Here is a 21,314-nt window from a genome sequence, read left to right as displayed (position 1 = left end):
CACGAGCACACATGTAGACACTGATACAAGGCAAAAGCTACTAGACAAAAAATTCAAGACATCTGTATTCTTGTCATAATTCTTCCATCAACTGCTTGCGTGATCTTAGTAAGGGATCTACCCTCTCTGAGTTTCAGCTTCCTCATCTGTGAATGAGGGAATTTCTTCCAAGACCAAAAGCTTATGATCTCCTAAATTATGTTTCCTTTATTTCCAGGTATCAAGTAAGTTTCCATATAAACTCAATTCGAATATTAGAAATGAGGAGTAAATTAAACAGCCATTCGACATGGAAAATTCAAATCCAGCCAGTCCTGGATGTTCTTCTTAATTTAACACCAAGAGAGAAAGAAAGCAAATTCCTTGACCAAACATTAAATGAAATTACTGGGGGTTACGGCAAGGAAAAATAGCTATAATTTTGAAAATACTACCTGAGTGCATTCCGAGCAGTGTACTGGAGAATAGGACTGACACCTGATTTATGAATAAACTATATCATACTAACTGTTTAGAGGAAATACACTTTTGCCAATGAGTATGTCCAAATTCATGTTATAACGAGGCAGTAATAATTAAGTTCCATTCTATTTTCTTTTTTGATCCTCCAAGGAAATAAGTAAATTACCTTCAGATCTTCCAAACTCTTCAGCATCTCACTTAAGAATCTGTAATAGTCTGCAGACCTTGTAAGAAGTTCTATGTACCGAGCATGCATCTCTGCCGCCTTGGAGAAAAGAAGTGCAAGGAAAAATCAAAGGCACTGCGTTCAAAAGAAGTCCTACGCGAGCTGCCCAACTGTTTTCTAAAACAATCCAATAGTGAAATTATATTTTAAGGAGTGAATTCCCTTCTTTCACCTGTGCTAATTCCGAAACCCAATAAAAGAATAAAGTACAATAAAACAAAGGGCCAAAAACCTTACACTTCATCCTCACCACTCCAGGTGTTCCCCCTAAACCATCTGATGGGTGATGTTCTCTGACACCTTTGAGAAGAAGTTGTCTTTTAGAAATCGACTGGATATTTTCCACTCTTTAAATGTCCCCCTCACTAAACCCAGAATTTAAGCCCAGTTTCTGCAAAGATTCTAATGTATGAGCAATAGACCCAGACTTCTCACTGATCATTCCCTAAAATGCATTATGCTGATGACTTACACTAGAGAGAGGATAACCTATTAAACCTTTTTGAATGGATACCCTATGGCAAGAGATGAATTCAGGGAGGGTAGGAAAGACAGGGAAAAGAGAAGATGCAGAGGGAGGGGCGAGCTCTAAGAGATGGGTAATGACATATCTACCTCTTGCAGAATCATCCCAGAAGGAGACTGAACGATGGTTCTCTTGATAGGTATGTTCAGTAGAGTTTCCAGTCCTGAGGTGTATGACGCCAGCTGCAGTTCATAATCCTGCAGAATAATAATGTTTCAGAAAAACAGACTTAATTGACTTAAAAGGAGTCACTGATGGCTACAGTTCCCAAGCTTTAAATCACCAAGCTGTACTTCTAATGTCCAACCCCAAAGGCCATCACGTGCTGCTAGTGTCCAAGCATCATACGACATTATTAAACCAAGCAGCACCACTTTATATGCAAAGTGGAGATCTCTGCACACACCACCAGTCTAAAGGATGAAGACCGGCCCATTCCCGTAGATATGGCCAATGTATAATCAATTCAAGCTAATGGATAACAGCATTTACAGTTTGTTCACGAGAGATTACATAAAAACCATAACCGTTGTCCTCAAGAAGTCTGTAATCTTTAAAGTGAATCAGAAAATAATGTAGTTGATAACATTCTTTTATTAAAAAAAGTATGGAACACTTCATGAATTTGCATGTCATCCCTGCACAAGGGCAGGCTGATAATCTCTGTATCATTCGTTTTAATATATGTGCTGCCGAAGCAAACATGGTTAATAATATTCTTGATGAAACACCAACATTCTTTGTGAAACGTACATACCTTAATTGAATTTGCACAAAGTTCGGCAAGTTTTTGTACTTCTTCTGATTTGTCTCGTTTGCTACTTATATCACTGTGCAAGTTCTATACAGAAAAGGAAATATTTATAAATGTTAAAATGTAGACACATTTAAAATAAATGTTTTTTTCATTCTTTAACCACTGTTACTTGTTTTTTTTTTCCCTCAGTTTATGACTACATGTTCAGACCCCATAGTCTCACAGTTAAACCTTAGGAGATGAGCATGTTTTCTATTCAGAAAATAGAAGAAAGATCTTCAAGTTCTTATGATCTAAGAGGTTACTATCTGGCTGGCACTCTCTTCTGGTCCTACCACCTCAATTTATAAAGATACTTTACTATGACGGTCGTTACATTATTTCCATGTTCACAACTGCATTTCTTTGTAAATTTCTCAATTGCTTTTCCTCTGGACACTATTTAAGCATTCATAAAATGGACTAGTAATAGTAATTATTTATCATTTCAGTAATAGTAATTATTTATCATTTATCATTTATCATTTCATCAAAAGATACATGCATCCCCATGTTCACAGTGGCAGTATTTACAATAGCCAAGAAATGGAAACAACCTAAATGTCCATCGACAGATGAATGGATAAAGAAGATGTGGTATATAGACACAGCTGGAATACTACTCAGCCATAAAAAAGAGTGAAATAATGCCATTCGCAGCAACACAGATGGACCTAGAGATGATCATACTAGGGGCAGTAAGTCAGAAAGACAAAGACAAATACCATATAATATCACTTATCTGTGGAATCTAAAATATGACACAAACGAACTTATTTATGAAGCAGAAACAGACTCACAGACAGCAAGAACAGACTTGTGGTAGCCAAGGGTGGCAGGGGGAAAGGATGGACTGGAGGTCTGGGGTTAGCAGACGGAAACTATTATACACAGAATGGACAAACAACAAGGTCCTAGTGTGTAGCACAGGGAACTATATTCAATATCCTGTGATAAACCATAATGGAAAAGAATATGAGAAAGAATGTATATATATGTATAACTGAATCACTGTGCTGTACACCTGAAACTAACACAACACTGTAAATCAACTATACTTCAATAAAGTTTTTAAAAAATTTATCATTTTAAACCTAAGTACTGGTACGAAAACCAGAGGAAAACACAGGTTACACCCAGTGACATCTATGCAATGACAAATTGCCTTATACCTTCTGCTCATTCAAAAATCGCATGACCATGCTGGAATCTCCAAACTTCATGGATTCTAAGTTATCCTGGCAGCGTTTGGCATCACAGAGCCATTTGCAGAAAGTCTGATAGTTATCACGGTAATTCCTCAGTTGCTTGATTTGTTTCTCCAGGTTCCATAATCTGGGGCAAACAGAGATAATAAAATTATTAAATATCGCTATTGCTCTGCAAAAGTATTTAACACAGAGTTACCCCATGACCCGGCAATTCCACCTGGCACATACTCAAGAGAACTGAAAACGTACATCCACACAAAAAATTATACATGAATGTTTGTAGCAACACTTTTCACGGTAGCCAAAAACTGGGAGCAGCCCAAATGTCCATCAGTTGATGAAAGAATAAACACAATGTGGTACAGTCATACAATGGAATATTATACAGTCATGAAAAGAAATGAAGTACTGACACGTGCTACACCATGGATAAACCTGGAAAACATTATGTTCAGTGAAAAAAAAACATTCACATATTGTATCTTTCTATTCATAGGAAATGTCCAGAATAATTCGCAAATCTATAGAGACAGCAAGTAGAATGGTGGCGGTTTGGGGCTGGAGGGTTGGGAGGAAATGGGGAGGGACTGCCAGTGGATATGGGGTTTTTTTTTAGGGTGATGAAAATGTTCTAACTTAGATTGTGGGGATGGTTACACATTCTGAATATACTAAAAACCAGTGACTTGGACACTTTTGGTGGGTGGGTTATACGGCATGTGAATTATATATCAATAGAGATGTTTTTAAGAAGCACTGCTCGTAAAATAAACGATAAGCAAGATTCAGGAGATGTTTTTAAACCCTCATTTGCAGTAAGGCATTTCTTTTGTGTAAGATTTAATTTTCACAAACTTTTGGAAAATACTCCCTCAAAGGAGCTCCTCCTTCCAACAGTCATAATAGGAGTTTACAGGGCACAAAAGAACTTGATCAATGGCTTCCATTATTTCCCTAAGAACCTGAAGGGCCTCTGACACAGGTTGGTTCAAGCTCAGCCACTGGATGTACTCTCTTCCTGTTGTCAACAAAGCTGCCCACAGCCAGTGCGTGAAGAGAGCTCCCAGGATGCTGAACTTACACACAAAACAAAACCACTGTTTTTTACAGTGATGACTTCAAGTGACATTATCTTGGGAACAACCAAATGTAAGAAAGTATGAAAGAAAGTATGGAAGGAGGTTGGCACACCTGTAGTCTATCTGTTTATCGATTCTTTGCCAGCGATCTGTCAGCTGTGTGACTTTTTCACTGAACTTGCCCAGGTCCAGGTCGTACATTGGATACTGCTGTGAAGTCTGGCAGTAGATCTGCTGGGCTTTCTGCAGTTCTGTCTTCATGGTGGCCAACAAGGACTGCTTCAAGTTCAAGTCGTTTTTAATTTTCTGTCACAGGAGGAAAAAAAAGTACAAATTAACCGCATTCCCGCTTGATGCTACACCACAAGGAAAATATATCTACTGATTGATTCTCCTATATTTGTGCCAGTGACCTAGTTCCTTGTGCCAACTCGGTTAAAAAAAAAAAAAAAAGGATTCGATGTGTAAATTAGTTTGAGAAATGCTACATATCACACTCCATTCCGTTCCTGAAAAATTATAAAATCTATTAACCTATTAAAGGTTCTGAGAAGTACTACAGTACCAGCTTAACTGTGGTTAACTCGCGTTCCCCAGACTAATCTCACCACAAACGGACTTTCTCACGTAGGTCCTGCCAACACGCTCTGGACAACAGTGCTCTAGAGATAACGGCTGATGTCAACCACGTGTGGCCAACGAAATCCAGTAATCCTCCAAACCCATGAAGACTTAGTGAGGCTCTACCACCGGGGACTGAGTAGTCCTGTATGCTTTCCCATAAGCCGGGCCGCTCGCTGTTCAACCCTTCTCCTTACCTTCAGTCCGCAGCGGTAAGCTTCCACTTTATCCAGATCTAGGCAAACAGTCTCCTCTTCAGTAAGCTTGGCTTCGTAAACCTTCAGCATGTCTTCCGTCTGAAGGATGGCCTGCAGGAGTGCTCTCACCACGCACAAGCTGTCGAGTGCCAAAGAGGCAAAAATAAAATTGCCGGCGACATAATTAGACTTGGAAACTCTCTCGGGCTCTCGCCACTCTTCGTAAAAGGGAACAATATGAAAGCAGATAAAAATTTACCCTGCTTATTTTATAAGTTACGGAGCAATACATTTTTTCCCTCTTTTTTTTTTTTTCTTTCTTTTTTTTTTTTTTTTTTTTTTTTTTGCGGTACGCGGGCCTCTCACTGTTGTGGCCTCTCCCATTGCAGAGCACAGGCTCCGGACGCACAGGCCCAGCGGCCACGGCTCACGGGCCCAGCCGCTCCACAGCACGCGGGATCCTCCCGGACCGGGGCACGAACCCGCGTCCCCTGCATCGGCAGGCGGACTCTCAACCACTGCGCCACCAGGGAAGCCCTCATTTTTTCCCTCTTTCATGACTCAGAACACCATCTTGCATCAATGGAAGAATTCTAAGTTCTGGCCTTTAGAGGATGCCTTGGCTGGAAGAGACAGTGGAGTTCAGAACAGTGGGATTGGCACCCTAGGCTGGAGGACCCTCTCTCAAAAGCACAGAAGAATGTGAGTGAGGCTCCAATGAAAAGAGAACCCATAAGGCAAGAGCTCCAGCAACCAGCACATAAAGCAAATGAAGTCTCAGAAAACGAAGCTTGAGAAAAGCCAAATATCTGAGGTCAGTGTCAGTCGCATTTACCTATTTAAGTAGCCGTCTGTGACACCATTGATATTTTCCAGTTTCTGAAACAATCCGAATACCTCATTCTGCAAATAGCAATATTTTTCCGAACCTCTGAAGTTAGCCAGCATGTCCTTCAGCTGGTTGAGAACTTGAGCAATTGCTTGAGAATCATTCTGTAAGCCCTGTCCGAAAAGAAGGGAAGCGCTTCTGATTTAGCTGTATGCTTCTCACCGTCATTCATGTCCTCAAAAGGCCCACGAAATGTGAACGACTCAAGTGAGAGTTGACCTTTCATGTCCTTCATCAGGGAGGCCTTACCAGCACTGGGTAAATGTGACCCTCTTCCTTAGAATATATACCTCGTAGATTCCAGCGCAGTGCCCGGGCCTGGCTGAGCGGAAGAGATCACTGAGCTTGACACTGAAACACCTGGGCTGCAGTCCCAGCTCGGCCGATGCCTTGCAGCTCTTACCCCACCCCCTACTGTCTACAAGTAAGATCATTCTACCTGTCTAGCCCACATCATAGGTTGTTTCAGGCAGAAGCCAAATGAATGTTTGTGAAAACTTTCGAAATCTACAAAGCACTACATTGCAGAAAAGGAAAAACACTGCAGCCGGACTGAGTGGCCCACAAACTAACAGCAAAGGTGGTTGAATCCCCAGCCTGGTATCTTTCCACAGATTCGGCAACATGGGAAAGAAAAAAGGAAATTGTGCCAGAAGCCTCTTTTCTTGAAAATGAAGGTTTCTTGCCTATAAATATTTAAACCAGGAGGTCTTTTTTTTTACTACTTCACAGTTAAATATAAATACACCTAGAATCAAGCAAAACATTAATGGATACCTACCTTTAGCTCGCTTATCTTCACTGTGATGTGGTGCGAAGACCGTTGATCTGCCAGAAGGATGTTTTTAAGGGTCATTTTGCTCTCACAGAGCTCCATCTGCCTGCGAATCTTCTGGAGCTCCATCAGCAAGCACATTTCCTGCTTGTCATTTTCTCTGTTGGTTTCAGTTACTTTATTATGGTTGACAGCTTGGCAGGAACCAAGATGAGTGATTTCAGTTGTGGTTACTGTAAAAATGTTAGGACCACAAAAATCAGAGACTTCTTGGCTAGAAGGGCGCAAGGCCTCAAGAAAACATCCATGCTGCATGAAAGTGTCGCTACTTCCTTTGATTTGGTTCTGAAAACCTAGCATCTCAATGACTTTTGATATACGATCTTTCAAAGGAGTGATTCTGCAACTAGCTTTTGGCAAACTACGTACTTTCTTTTGAAAACGGCATGTATGGTGGCTACAAAGAAGGACTGGCTCTAAACCAACCTGTCTGTTGCTGCGGGTAGCCGGGGAGCTGTATGACCAGGGTCTGGTAGTGTTTCTGGGCATCCGTGAACTGGGTCTGTATTTTCCTCTTGTCATCATCTCCAAACATCTCTGAGCCTTGGCTGTCTCTGATGAAGTCTTGGTAGCGTAACTCAAGGTCAGATATTGTCTTCAGGTAATCTTCCTGCCGCATCGTTTTCAGCTGGAAATAAACCAGGCGGGGAGTGTTTCTTGGCCCCAGAGCGTGGCCAAGAAAGCTTCCTGGGAAATGCACGACTCTGGTGGCGCTGGAGGCAACGCCCCTCAAAGACCCATTAAGGCAGAAAAGGTCTTTGATGATTTAGAGCTCGCGCCTAAGAACCAGAGCAGTGGGTTGTCAATTTTCTTCTTCCTATGGAATTTTCTTCCTCAAAGGAAATAGGACTCAGAAGCCCCAAATGTCAAGCAGATCACAGCAAAGCTGCTCTGACTGAAAAGAGTTAAAGGGGTAAAGGGAAGCCCCCAACTTACCCATTCCCTGCCCCTCTCCTCCCTGCTGTCCCTGTCATCCCAAAGGACTCCCTCACCTGGATTCTTGGGCCACTACCTGAAAACCACTGATCTAGGGTAACTAATGCTTCCAAGAATTCAACGCCCACCTTTTACTTCTGTGCTATCCAGTCAATACCTATGCCCTCACTTTCCATTACATCTAAGGAGAGTGGGACCCTGAGTACCACAGGACCTCATGCCTTTCCCACAGGGACTTCTGGCTTGTCCGGTAACTTGAATTAGTACTTCTGTTTGTCTCTTAACCGGCCGGGTGTGAATCCCTCCCATCCTGTGTTGGACGGACTAGAACCTCTAAGGAAGGCTCAGCCGGCTCTCGTGTTGACACACAAAAGCATCAGCTGCACAGCTAGGTTCGCCTGGTAGAAACCGCACGTCAGGGAGCAGCTGGGGGGCCCCTCCAGGCAGCGGGTGGTCCTGAGGACGTACCTTGGCGATGGTCATGGTCTTGATCTTCTCGATGTCGATCATGCAGTAGTGCCAGGACACCAGGCTCTTCATGTTGATGTAGAGCTGGTTCCACAGGGCCAGGATGGCTTCGTAGTACTGCTCGATCCTAGGAGGTGCAGAGGGAAAAAGCACGCTAGCCCGGCTCTCCAAGTTCACCCCAAACGGGAAACCTGGCCACGCTCCCCCAAGGGCACAGAAAACTCAAAGGAGAACTAACAGAGCAATGGGTGAATGGAGCATTTGCAAAACATTCAACATTTCAATGGATTTAGACTAATACCCAAAAGTACATTCTCCATGACCGACATGGGTTTCGATACATTGGAATCATTTCGGTCAAAACAGGCAGTACAATTTGTGGTTGTTGGGTTGTTTGTCAACAACTTTTTAATTGACGGAGGTCTGGCGCCGTGCAGGCAACAGTGAGAAATGGGTCTCGGGTCACAGACGCCTGCTGGAGCTTGGACACGGGCTCACGGGGTTCCCTCACCCCACCCTGAGCGGGCTGAAGACTTCCATCATAAAAGGTTTGGAAGAATGTGCCCTAGACAATCTGTCAAATGAATGTGCCACCTACTGATGGCCAAATATTGATGCCAAGTGCATTTTGTATTTGTGGCTACAGGCCAAACTACTGATGGTTTAAAAGGCAGAAGAATTTCAAAACACCGTCTTTAAAGTGCATGGCCAGAATGAGCTCCTTTGCTGTCAGACATTCTTTTCATCTTCCCAAGATAACCACAGTATCTGCAACAGAAAACCTCAAGACAAGGCAAAGGGACCTTCACCGGGTCCCCCTCTGGGGGGAGGTGACAGCAGTAAGAAGCAGTATGTCTCGTATCAGCCTCTGCCCTATTTCTCCCCACCCGCGTTCATGTCACGGCCAGAAGGAAGTTCAAGACGTACTTGCTTGAGAGGTCCACGGCCAGGGTGTTGGGTGGAGGAATGATGAGGCCCACGGAGGGCACGAGCATGTCCACGCCGCCCGGGCCAGTCACGTGCCACTTGCTCCGTTCGTTATTGTCCTTCAGGATACACTCGTCCCCTTTGTGGACGATTTTCTGCAAGGCAAGCAGCACTGTGTTTTGGCTTTATCCACGAGCCCACGTTTTTATCTTTTTGCTCAAGAACAGAAGCAGCAGCAGTGATGATGTGCTGTTTCAGCTTTGCTCTTAGTATTTTTTGCCTCAATTGAAGCTGATCTGGACACAACCCAACATGACTGATGCTTTAAATAAGACAGGTGAGCCTACAAGGTGTGTCTGAAGGGAATTAGGTAGAGTGACTTTCCAGGGGACAGCCAGGGGAGTCCCCCGGTGAAGTGAGCCATCCTCCTGGAAAGCAAAAACTCACCCCCTGGCTTTTCTACTTTTGTGAGTTTGTGTTTTATATCGTAGAGTTCAGTGCGTGGGAGTCACTTGTCTCATTCATTTGCTCTTAAAATTGTTAAATAAAAACAAAAAAATTTTGGTATCAGGTCCCCAGAAAAATAACTTCCTAAATTAACTCCAGCATCTAAATAGCTTCTTTTCTAAATTAACTCTATATAGCTTCTTAAAATGGGTATTTAAAATATGCCAACTATCTTAACTACTAAAATGTAACAAGTTCGACATGGAGGTATCTCAATCTCCCTTTAGATTTCTTACGTCTCTCCACCCAAGTTCTAAAACCATTTCTGCATGGTAGAATAAACTCCATTGTTTTATAATGTCCATCTCACCAACTCATCACATTTTTATTTCTTAAGTCCTCCATAATTTTTATAAGAAAATAGAGGGAATTACATAGATAATGACTAAAACCAAGTCATCTTTCTATATAAATGTTTGTATTTACCACTGAGCCTACAGAACTGATGTCGCTCATTTAATGCATAAAATCCGCAATGACATTCCCTTTACATGCAGCATAATGGCCACGTGTCTCTTTTTTTTTTATATTTCAGAAATTTAAAGAGGGATCACAGATGCTAATTGCATATTGGAAGAAAAGAAGGCTTAAGCCTTAAAACAGAATTAGAATAGTTTAAAAATAACTATTGTCCTACTTATTTGCAACTATCATACAACTCAGAACAAAAATCACTGCATTTTTTCAACAGCTTGCCACTTTGTATACAAAAGAAAGACATTTACTAGGGTGCTCACTGAAACCTACATTAAATTCTGCCCTGGACAAAAATGCATCCGTAAAGAAAGGGAAAACTTGGGCAGCATTCTGACTAGCCGAGTACACACCTGGTCCTGTTTGTAGTCACAGAGAGCCCTGACAATAATGGGTTTATTGCTTTTGTAGTCCGGGTTCCGAGGTTTCAGCTGCACAATCCTCTTGGACTTGTTTACCAAGTTCTGCACCTGGCGCTTGTTCTCAAGGATTTTCTCCCATTCTTGCTGCAATTGCAAATAAAATCATACTCGAACACAGATAATCTCTGAGAGTGAGATAAGACCTTCAAAGGGCATTACTATAGCTACCATGACATTACAAATTAGATACCGCTGTAGCTGCATTAGCTGCAAAAAACCACCCATTCATCTGTCTGCAGGGACCACAGGTACCTTTCAAAAGAAGCCGCTACAGAGGCAACACAGCCATGAATTAGGTGGGCGGGAAAGAACATCACTTTGCAAAAAGGCTATGCCGACAACATGTGAAGTACGCTTTTCCGAAGGGATTGTCATGTTAAGTCATCAGTGCTCTCTCCGGTTTTGTTCTGAGCACCCATAACTACTGAAGCAGAAGTAACGTGCCACAGCAGCTGATCGTGCAAAGAAATGGATTTTGAGAAAAACCACTGAAAATGAAGACAACGCTTGCCTGGGCTTTGGGCGCTCGTGGCTCTATAGAGCAATACAAACGCAGATAATCTGAATTGAGTCGGTGGGCGCATTTGTTTTATTCCCGGGTAAGGGCCTGGGTCTGAGACAGTACCTCTAGCATCTTGATCTGCTCCAGCAGACGCTGCAGGGGCATGTTCTTGTCACACAGGTACTTCTTCCTGACGGAGTCTTGAAGGCCCTTCAGGTAGGCTTCCGTCGACTGGGCCTCTTCAAAAAACTGTTAAGGATGCGGGTGACCCCGTGTCAATTAAAAGCAACTCAATACGCAGCATCACCTACTATTTCAACTTCAAGGATTATCTTCCCTACGAGTCTATCTGATAGGTGGTTAAAGGAAAGAATTTGAGCAGAAAGTATATTAACTTATCTGAGAGCAAGAGGCTACTTGAATGATTGGTGACCAATCTGTGCTCCTCTAAACTAAAAACCAATAAATAGTTTTCACGCCATAGTGTGAAGATTGTTTTCAGTGCTTTTTCAAACATATTTGGAAGAGAAGCTGTGAAGACCCAAAAGACAATTAAATGATTACTAGGTATAAAAACCTGAAAGTAGGCAGCATTTTCTTTGAGATGAACATCAATGCATTTGGTGATCTGAAGAATCCAGCTCCACTGTGTCTGGAGAGTATCCATATATGCCTGAAACAAGAAAACAGCAGCTGTCTCTCCACCGTTCGGCCATAGAGAGGCATCCGTTATTTCATAGATAGGTGAGCCTGAATGAAAACCCTGAAGCATTTTTTATCTAATTCCAAATCAAGCAAACTTCTTTCTAAAACTTGAAACCGGAATTTCCCAACAGGGCACTCTTGGTATGGTAGAAATTAAATTTTAAAACCAATTTTGGGAATTCCCTGGTGGTCCAGTGGTTAGGACTCAGCACTTTCACTGCCGTGGCCCCGGGTTCAATCCCTGGTCGGGGAACCAAGATCCTGCAAGCTGGGTGGCCAAAAAACCAGAAAAAACCCCAAAAAACAGCTTTAACACATGGATATAATTAGGAGTATTAGTCAAAATATTCATCCAAATGGCATGGCTACTGACCAATCAAAACAGACCAGTCAGAACAGGGATAGCACTGGGGCATCAAGCCCTGTTCCTGTACCGCTGCTAGATCATGCGGAGGTCCAAGGTGAAACAGAGCAGGACACAATGGTCCTTGCCCCCCATGTCCTCAACCTGCCTTCTGTCTGTGAAAAAACTTTAGCCAAAGAATAAGTTTAATCAGAGAAGTGAGAAAATGCAGAAACAAAGGAACAGTCCAACAAGACTAAATAACAATAGTTTGTTCATTAAGCTTAGTCAAGGACCTTTAGTTCCTCCTCAAGGGCTATAGATAATATTCTGAACAATATCCTGTGAGCTGTCTAATAGAGACTGAAACCCACACCAGGTGGAAGGAGTGAACTACATGATGACCAGACTGTAGCCATGACATAAGCTGCCACAGTTCTAAGAACTGGCCTCAAAGAAATGGGGACAAACCGATCCTGGAACTAAAGACTAACTGCACTTAAAACAATCAAGATGACACTGATCAGACCACGGCATGACAAATTTTAAGATGACTGTCAGAGCTGACTGTGCTGTTTCGACAGGTAGCCCCCTACCCGCATCGATAAAAGCTCTTGGCCCCTGATTGTCAAGTGGGGGGAGGTGGCCTTTGGACAGGTTGCCGGCATCCAAAATAAAGGACACTTTCCTTTCCACCAACCTTGCCTCTTTCTTAGCTTTTTTTTTTTTTTTTGCGGTACGCAGGCCTCTCACTGTTGTGGCCTCTCCCGTTGTAGAGCACAGGCTCTGGACGCGCAGGCTCAGCGGCCATGGCTCACGGGCCCAGCCGCTCTGTGGCATGTGGGATCTTCCCGGACCGGGGCACGAACCCATGTCCCCTGCATCGGCAGGCAGACTCTCAACCACTGCGCCACCAGGGAAGCCCCTTTGTTAGCTTTTGAGCAGCAAATAGCTGGACCGCCCCTACTTTCAGTTACAAAGGTACCTGCCATGAAGAGGGCCTGTGGGGGACGAAGGCAGTGATGCTTACCAACTGATAGGGAAATATCTGGATTTTTTTAAACAATCAAAATGGTCATACCAGTGCTACCAGCTAATGTCAGCCTTGAGCACAGCCCAGAGATGGCAGTCTAGGGCAGAGGTCAGCAAACTACAGCCCAAGGGCCACATCCGGGCCACCACCTTCATTTATAAATAAAGTTTCACTGGCGCACGGCCACAACCGTTCATCTACATGTTGCTGTGGCTGCTTTCACACTACAATGGCAGACTTAATTTCAACAGAGACCAAATGGCCTGCCAGTCTAAAATATTTATTATTTGGTCCTTTCCAGAAAAAGCTTGCCAACCCCCGGTCTAGGGTATTGATAAAATCAACTTGTCACGGCTTTGTGCTGGGTCAGAACCACTCATCTGTACAGTCTTATTGTTTGAAAAGGGCCCCCTATTTTCCCCTGATAAGAATATAAATCTCACGAAGCCCACCTCGATTTTGTCTGAAGCTGGATGCTGACTGAGGACAAGTTGGTCACTTTCTTGTTTAAGCTTATTGAGTTCTTTTTCCTTAACTTCCAGCTGACTCATGCGTATCTGCGAATAAAAGAAAAACAAGTCCTGTAGAACAAGTCACCGGCAGCCTTCCATCCCTCCCGCCATTGTTAAAGGAAGTCAAACACAAAACTGCATTTTGGAAATGAACAATGTCAAAGAACTGCATTACGTGTTCCTCAAGAATCTTAGCATTTTTAAGACCAGAAAGGATGTCTGAGATCATCCAGTAAGCAGCTGAGGCCGGACTGGTGACACGGCTTGTCTGAATTCACCCAGGTGAAGGGACAGAGCTACAACACATAGTGAGATTTTCTAATTCTCGGTTCTAAGCCACCACACTCTGCGGTACACACACTCGAGGATGTCTGACCGAACCAACCTCACCCCGTCTGCTGTCCTCTGAGATGCTAAGCCCTGCACTGCCTCTCTTAGGTCACGGAAAAGCCTTCAGAAAGGAATGGTTTTTCACGACCACCCCACTGAGGCTGCACCACAGGTGGCCGATTAGACGATCACAAGTGCTTTCACCAGCACCGCACGACCCCCGGGGCTTACAGAGAAGGCCTCCTGCTTCTGAGCGATGTCGGTGTTCCTGTCGCTCCAGTCGTACAGCAGTTCCTCCTCTTCACAATCATTGATCCACATGATCTCTTGGGACGTGGCCTGAATGATGTTCTGCAGCTGTCGCAGGTGGTCCATCCTCTCAAAGGATATTTTCTGCACAGGAAGGTCAAAGCAGCGTTAGGACAACAATATGCAAATGAATGATGCTCCCTGCAGATTTCACAGATAAACCCTCGCTGATCCCTTTTACCAACAAAAATCCCAGGAATCGGTCAAATGTTCATCTTTTGCATTCACTGATCAGCTGGTAGGTGGAAAGGACCCACCCAAACTTAGGATGAGTAAGGGGTCAATTTTAGATTCAAAGAAATAGCCTAATCCAGAAGGGTCTTGATTCAGACACTGGTGTTTGGCTTCAATAATTAGTTTTAGATTATATAGAGAAAACAGATTATTAAAAAAGATAAATCAAGCTTTTTCTGCCCTCTCCCACATCCCCAAAAGTCAAGGGGCCATCACCTTGGAAAATAGTTGTGTCACCACTGGCCATGTTATTTAAATAGTATCACTGCCAACAAGGAAATACTGGAAAAGGGAAGACAGGGTGACACAAATAGGCAGAAGAATGGACATATCTCTCCTTATGAGTCAAGTAATTGATTCAGTTTGTCATAAAATGGTGATGATGGTCTGATAAACCTCTCTCTAAGGAAAACAAGTCTTACTTTTGCTTATACTTCCTAAAAAGGCTACAGTTCACAAGTGGAAAAGCTTTATGGCTTTAACTGCAAGTACTTAACAAGTGCTAATTATGTGACACTTAAACTTGCAAAAACTAAGTACTGTCTTCAGAAAAAAATTCTTTTCAAATTTCCTTCTAAAGGGAACACAGCAGTAGAAATAAAATCAGCATCTATAAGCCCCTTGGTATACTTCCAAGGCACTTCCTGGGTCCTTAGGGATAACGCCAAGCAGGTGCTTTATCCCCAGGTCCACATTTATACAACCGAATTGCACTGAACACAGAGCCTTCAGAAATAAGTCGTCTTACCAGCAGGTTTTCATACTCCTCCTCCAACTGGTAGATTGCAGATTTTTCACGCTAGAAGAAGACCAACAGTGAGTAATTATTTAATTCCCCTTGAGGGTTTATATAGAGAGAACAGCCCTTCTAAATCTCCTTCTGTCAAATACGTACTAACTTCAGATTCCCTGGTGGAAAGAAGAATTTGCTCTATGAAATCTTTCACCCACAGGGACCTTTCTCAGTTGATCTGGAGGCAAACCTCACTGGCCTGGTGGTGGCATCTCTAAAAGGAAAGGGCTCATCACTGTCGCTTAAAGAATCACTGTTAAACAAACTTTTAAAAGTTTGAAAATATCATTTAGGACTCCTCAGATCTTAGAGAAAAGAGGGAGAGATCTGATCAGATACTCAGGTAGACAAAAGTAGGCAAAAAAAAAAAAAGGTGGAAAAAGTGGGGATGGGCATCTCCGGGCCACGTACAAAAGTCAGTGATTTACTTTTTTTTTTTTTTTTTTTGCTATACGCGGGCCCCCTCACTGCTGCGGCCTCTCCCGTTGCGGAGCACAGGCTCCAGACGCGCAGGCTCAGTGGCCATGGCTCACGGGCCCAGCCGCTCTGTGGCATGCGGGATCCTCCCAGACCGGGGCACGAACCCGCGTCCCCTGCATCGGCAGGCGGACTCTCAACCACTGCGCCACCAGGGAAGCCCCAAAAGTCAGTGATTTAAATGGTACAAATGAACTTATCAACGAAACTGAAACAGACCCACAGACATAGAGAACAGATTTGTGGTTGCCAAGAGGGAGAGGGGTGGGAGAGGGCTGGAGGGGGAGTTTGGGATTAGCAGATGCAAACTAGTATATACAGCATGGATAAACAAGGTCCTACTATAGAGCACAGGGAACTATATTCAACATCTTGTGATAAACCGTAATGGAAAAGAATATGGAGAAGAATGTATATATATATATGTGTGTGTAACTGAGTCACTTTGCTGTACAGCAGAAATTAACCCAACATTGTAAATCAACTATACTTCAATTCTTAAAAAGTCAGTGATTTAAAGTGTAGAGATCGGGTGGCCAGGTACTTAAAATCAGATGAATATTTTAGGCTGTAATCTTGGACCCAGCTTCAAGTCAGTCCTTTCAGCAAAGGAAAAATGTCAGGATGAGACACGATTTCCTTATTAGAAATACAGTTTAATTACCACATAGGAAAGGCTTCACCAAGGACTGCACCAAGGATTCGCCAAAATAAAACTAGAGGATTATCGCATTTTCTCTATTTGAAGAGACGGTCTGCTTTGTGCAGAAGAGAACTACCAGCCCTCAGAACATGCATTTACCAGTGGCATAAACGAGTGTGTGTGTGTGTTTAGTCCTGGAGGGTTAGCGCGATCCCTAGTCGGTCTTTCTGATTCCACATCCCCATTTATGAAATGGGATTTTTAAAAATTTCTAGGGAAGGATAAATGAGCAGTTTGGGATTAACAGATACACATTACTAGATATAAAATAGATAACCAACAAGGACCTACTGTATAGCACAGGGAACTATGCTGAATATTTTGTAACCTATAAGGGAAAAGAATCTGAAAAAGAACAGATATCTATGTATGTATAACTGAATCATTTTGCTGTACACCTGAAACTAAGACAACACTGTAAATCAACTATACTTCAATTAAAAAAAAAATGCCAAGATTAAAAAAAAAGGTTCCAGTCTGTTGGGGAAGAAATCCCAGACTCATGTTTCAGCCCAAACTGCCTGGGATCAACTAACTACAGCATCCTTCAGTACACTCCCAGAAGACTCTACAATGAAATGTTCCGAAGTACCAGGTCGGCTTTAATCTTGTCCAGCTGCCAGCGGTAGTCCCCGATGGCGTTGTGGATGGTCCTGTGGCTGCTGATGTGCTGTTCCACTGAGGCCAGGTCCACGCCCCAGGTTATCATGTCCATCTCCGCCTGCCAAGGGAAAGAGAGCGGGCCCTTCAATGTCTGACCCCCCTCACCTACAGCATCATCAGGGGTCGGGTACATACACAGGGACATACAGAGCTTCCACTGAGATACAACTGAAGCTGTAAACAGTCAATATTTTTGAAATGAAAAAAAATTGTAAAGGCTTGGAATTCCCAAAAAGCTAGGGAGGGCTGCCCAACACAGTAATACGTTGGAGGTCCCCTCAACTTATGTGTCCCTAGCTCAAGATGGGCTGAGGAGAGATGATTCCAAAATGAGATCCTTAAAACCTAGATCGCGTCCTCTAAAGAAAAAAAATCTACCTGTGCACATGCAGGTGGCCTGTGTGTATATACAGCTGTGGGTGCGCGCCTACGTATGATACAATGTTATAAGATGCTGATAGACGTTTCAATATTCAGTTATTTTTAAATGTGCGTTAATAATGGTTCATTAAGCTCAGTCAGGTACTACTTCCCAAGCTAAACAGTTGACCCAAGAGAAGTTTTCATTGTTTATTTCTTTAAATTGTGTTGAGCAATGTGATTTTTGACTCTTTAAATCCAGAATTTAGCATTGCCTTTCGGGATGCAAAACTCCCTATGACCCATTTCAAAGAGAAGTTACAATATATACCCAATGCCTTCATTTCAATGAATGTTGGCAATATGAAGATGGTGGATTTATGTTAGCTTTATAAAAATGAAATCTAACTTTCTAATTTGAGTCTCCACTACTTCAATTTAAGAATGCCACACAGTAAGAATCAAACATATTATTTCACAAGATTCGTACTGTGGCGAGTCTATTGTCTTCCTTTTGCGTGAGCTCATGTAAATTTCCAAATCACCTGTGTCATCTCTCGGACATGCTGAGGGCAAACATTGCAGACTGGTATTGCAGCAAGAACATTACACACATTGTTCTAAGCCACATCCATGTTCTCATGTACTTGGCGAGCCTTCAGAAAGGGCAGCCACCAGACAACCGTAAGTTACCCAGGACTCTGACCTTTCTCTCCCGTGGCTCACTTCGACTTTAAAGCAGAAACAAGCGAGTACACTGGGAAATTAATGAGATGACCAGGCTCCCGATCCCACCTCTCATTACCAGCCAGGTGTACAGTATCTGCCCCATCCATCAGCAGAAACACAAATCAGGGAAACACAACCCTGGCCCAGGAGCTGTGTGACTGCGTACGGACTGTGCCTCTGGGGACACCTCTCCCTTATCAGCTGGCCCTACAGCTCAGTCCCCTGGGAGTGAGAGGAAGAATGCAGGCTATGCTTAGGAGAAGAAGGGATAAGAGGAACGCCAGAGCAAACAAGCAGCAAGTGATAAAACGGCTTTTAATCCCTTTGAAACCCTGGGGGCTACCTGATCTGAAAAGCAGCGGCTCATCAGTTGCATCTGTAAGAGGGGTGCACCCCACCCCCTCTCCCCACCACCTGCCATGACAGAAAACTGAGTCCACGTGCTAATGCCGTTTTCCAAAATTTTAAAATGCTGAGCTACAAAAGATTCTTACAAGGCTACACCCAACATGAATACAGAAAATGACAAATTATGAGCTGTCATGTTCTAGAACCGTCAGAGTGACTAAGAAGAAATGAGGGAATTTGCCATTTCATAAGTAATCTGGTTCAAAGGCTGTTTCACCTAACGTCTGTCACTGGTCACTGACCCTCCCCATGCAGTCCAAGCCCCATGAGCCTGGCCCAGCCTTCTCTGCTGGCTCCATTCTGCAGGGACGGGAGTGCCAGCCCTCCCCCACTCCCATCTGAGCAGGGCTTTAGCACAGCTCATGCAGAAAAAGTTAGCATTTGGCTGTATGTATCTTGTTTTCTTCGATAATATTCCTTTTCAGGGCTATGGGACATAAGCTTTGAACCTCATTTTCTGGCATGCTGCCAAAACATAGTAAATGTTCCAGAAATGTGTGTTCAAAGATTAGAAGGGACTTGGGAAACATGCAAATAGGTTTGTATTTAGGTTTCTGGGATGACAACTGACTCTCCTCCTCTACAAACCCCACCTTCTTGTAAGTGCTATGAAGTCTTTATAATACGTGGGAGAAAAGGTTAACTGAATGAACGAATGCACACATGCATGTTTAGTCGCAGAAGCCTTCACACGTGCCAAAGAACACCTACAAAAATCTTTAAGTGGCTGAGAAACTTCAGAAGCGCTGCTAAATTGGTCCAACAACAATGAAACCACTCTCTCCAACAACGACAACCGCATCTCTGCACAACGGATCATTCTAACACGCCCACCTCCTCACGAGAAGGACAGCTCATCAGGATCGCGTTTTCATTACAAAATTCCCATCTACATTCATTACAGCACATAATTACTACATAAAACAACAAACCAATAATTAGCACTGAAACATCCTTTGTAGAAACTCCGGTTCTAGGGAAAGGCTCAGCACCTCTGGTGCCAGTATTTCACTTCTCTCCCACAGAAGTGATGTCATGATTGCACAAGACAGCTGACACTTCAAAAATATAATAAGGTTAGGCAACCAACGAGACCAAACCAGAAGGTCCAGTTTTCCTGCGTGTCCAGCTCCTCCAATTTGTTAATATTTTAAATGAACCTCCACAATGTTCGCTTTTTTTCTCTTAAGCACCTCTCAGTAACACCTGAAGAGCTCTGCAATGAAGTTTTTTGGCGCATGAACTCCCATAACAGATCTTCCAGCTGTGAACGGTGAGAACTAGATTTTCACCATCTAGCAATTCAGTGATACGTGTTAAATATTACCTACGTGATAAAGTACGACTATAAAGCAATGAGGCTGGTTCCCTAAGCCACAAGGGGAAGAAAAAAATCCCTGAATTTTCACTTATTTCAAAGTAAAAGAATATGAGGAAATGCCGAAAACAGCACGTGGTTGCTGCCAGCTGACGTCCCGACCCCCATCCCGCCAGGTCTGCACACCTGGCCAGGATCTCTGAGAACCAACCTCCTCCCACCGGAAGCTGCTTACCCTCTGCTGCCGCATCCACCCCAGACATTCGCTGGTGAGGCGCTTGGTGACTTCATCCCACCCGGAGCCACTCTGGCAGGTGTACCCTCCACCTCCCTTGGAGCTGGCCCTTCGCCCTCGAGGGACACTGATGGCTTTGTAAAGGGCTCGCATTTGCTCCTGGAGCTGCAGCAGTCTGAAAGGAAAGGAAAACAATCACACCACTGCCGGAAAACAGCCCATGAAACATGTCCTGGCCAAACGGCCCCCTCAGTGTCAGTATAGAGATCACAAATGTCTTACTCATAGATTTTTTTTTTCTTCATCACATGCAAAGCCTTAAATATTCTGACGCTCCAAGCCTGAAGCACCACAGCAAGTGTAACTGCCTTTGCCCAACCCGGCAGCATCCTGTACCTTCTCACAAGTTCCACCCTGGGAATTTCCTAGGACCATGCGCCCTGGGTAGTGTGATCTCAAAATCAGACTACACACCTCTGCTTTAAATGGCATTTTCAACTCTGTGAGTCTCATTTCTGTATGCATTAAACTGAGCTGGACTTAATTTTAGACTCTTCAAAGTCAATTGCTGTGCCAAAGGTCTTTGCTGCCCCCTAAGCGGAAGCACAGTGAACGTCTCAGAGCAAACTCAACTCTTCAAAAGAAGCACGCCCTCTTGGGCAGGTCTGTTTAGTTCTTCGCATGGCAGCTTTGTGATTCCACGACAGATGAAGGTAGTGGGTTTAGTCAATTTGTATTAGAGACACATTAAGCTCTAATACCAAGCAAGGGAGCCCTTTCTGGGGAATATCTGTGCTTTCTTCAGGGAAGACCTGGGTCAGGGGATTGAGTGCAACTCCACGAGGCCTGCGGGCACCACGCTCGCTCTGTGGGCAATACCTTTTCTGATAAACGTCACAGGGCTGGCCCATCTGCCGCATCTCTCTAATCAAGCTATCGGTAATTTCCATCTGATCGTTGGCCTGGGCAAAACACTCGTCCAGTTCTCTGCTCTGCGCCAGCTGTATCCCATCTCCGTACTTCAGTTCCTACAAGAAAGAAGTCACATGAAGGAAACACATAATACTGGAGAGAAAAGCTTCAC

At 43.6% G+C, this 21,314-nt stretch overlaps 1 protein-coding gene across 3 annotated transcripts in view; it reads right to left on the bottom strand.

Annotated features, from left to right (window-relative positions):
* DSP (desmoplakin) overlaps positions 1-21,314 on the bottom strand; it is a 69,742-nt gene that overhangs the window by 7,355 nt on the left and 41,073 nt on the right. For all 3 annotated transcript variants that reach the window (XM_079935486.1, XM_079935485.1, XM_079935487.1), the window contains exons 3-22: positions 21,110-21,258; positions 20,231-20,405; positions 17,110-17,238; positions 15,293-15,343; positions 14,233-14,394; positions 13,612-13,716; positions 11,656-11,751; positions 11,202-11,327; positions 10,508-10,660; positions 9,174-9,328; positions 8,247-8,373; positions 7,269-7,470; positions 6,789-7,015; positions 5,954-6,120; positions 5,119-5,257; positions 4,413-4,606; positions 3,183-3,345; positions 1,972-2,055; positions 1,304-1,411; positions 629-727 (exon numbers count right to left, since the gene is read on the bottom strand). In XM_079935486.1, the coding sequence (XP_079791612.1) occupies positions 629-727; positions 1,304-1,411; positions 1,972-2,055; positions 3,183-3,345; positions 4,413-4,606; positions 5,119-5,257; positions 5,954-6,120; positions 6,789-7,015; positions 7,269-7,470; positions 8,247-8,373; positions 9,174-9,328; positions 10,508-10,660; positions 11,202-11,327; positions 11,656-11,751; positions 13,612-13,716; positions 14,233-14,394; positions 15,293-15,343; positions 17,110-17,238; positions 20,231-20,405; positions 21,110-21,258 (2,811 nt within the window). The remainder of the gene's footprint in view (positions 1-628; positions 728-1,303; positions 1,412-1,971; positions 2,056-3,182; positions 3,346-4,412; positions 4,607-5,118; positions 5,258-5,953; positions 6,121-6,788; positions 7,016-7,268; positions 7,471-8,246; positions 8,374-9,173; positions 9,329-10,507; positions 10,661-11,201; positions 11,328-11,655; positions 11,752-13,611; positions 13,717-14,232; positions 14,395-15,292; positions 15,344-17,109; positions 17,239-20,230; positions 20,406-21,109; positions 21,259-21,314) is intronic.

The sequence above is a fragment of the Stenella coeruleoalba genome (genome assembly GCF_951394435.1).
Source record: "Stenella coeruleoalba genome assembly, chromosome: 10".
NCBI classification, from domain to species: domain Eukaryota; kingdom Metazoa; phylum Chordata; class Mammalia; order Artiodactyla; family Delphinidae; genus Stenella; species Stenella coeruleoalba.
The sequence above is the reverse complement of the archived record's forward strand: the minus strand, read 5'-3'. Positions and strand labels throughout refer to the sequence as shown.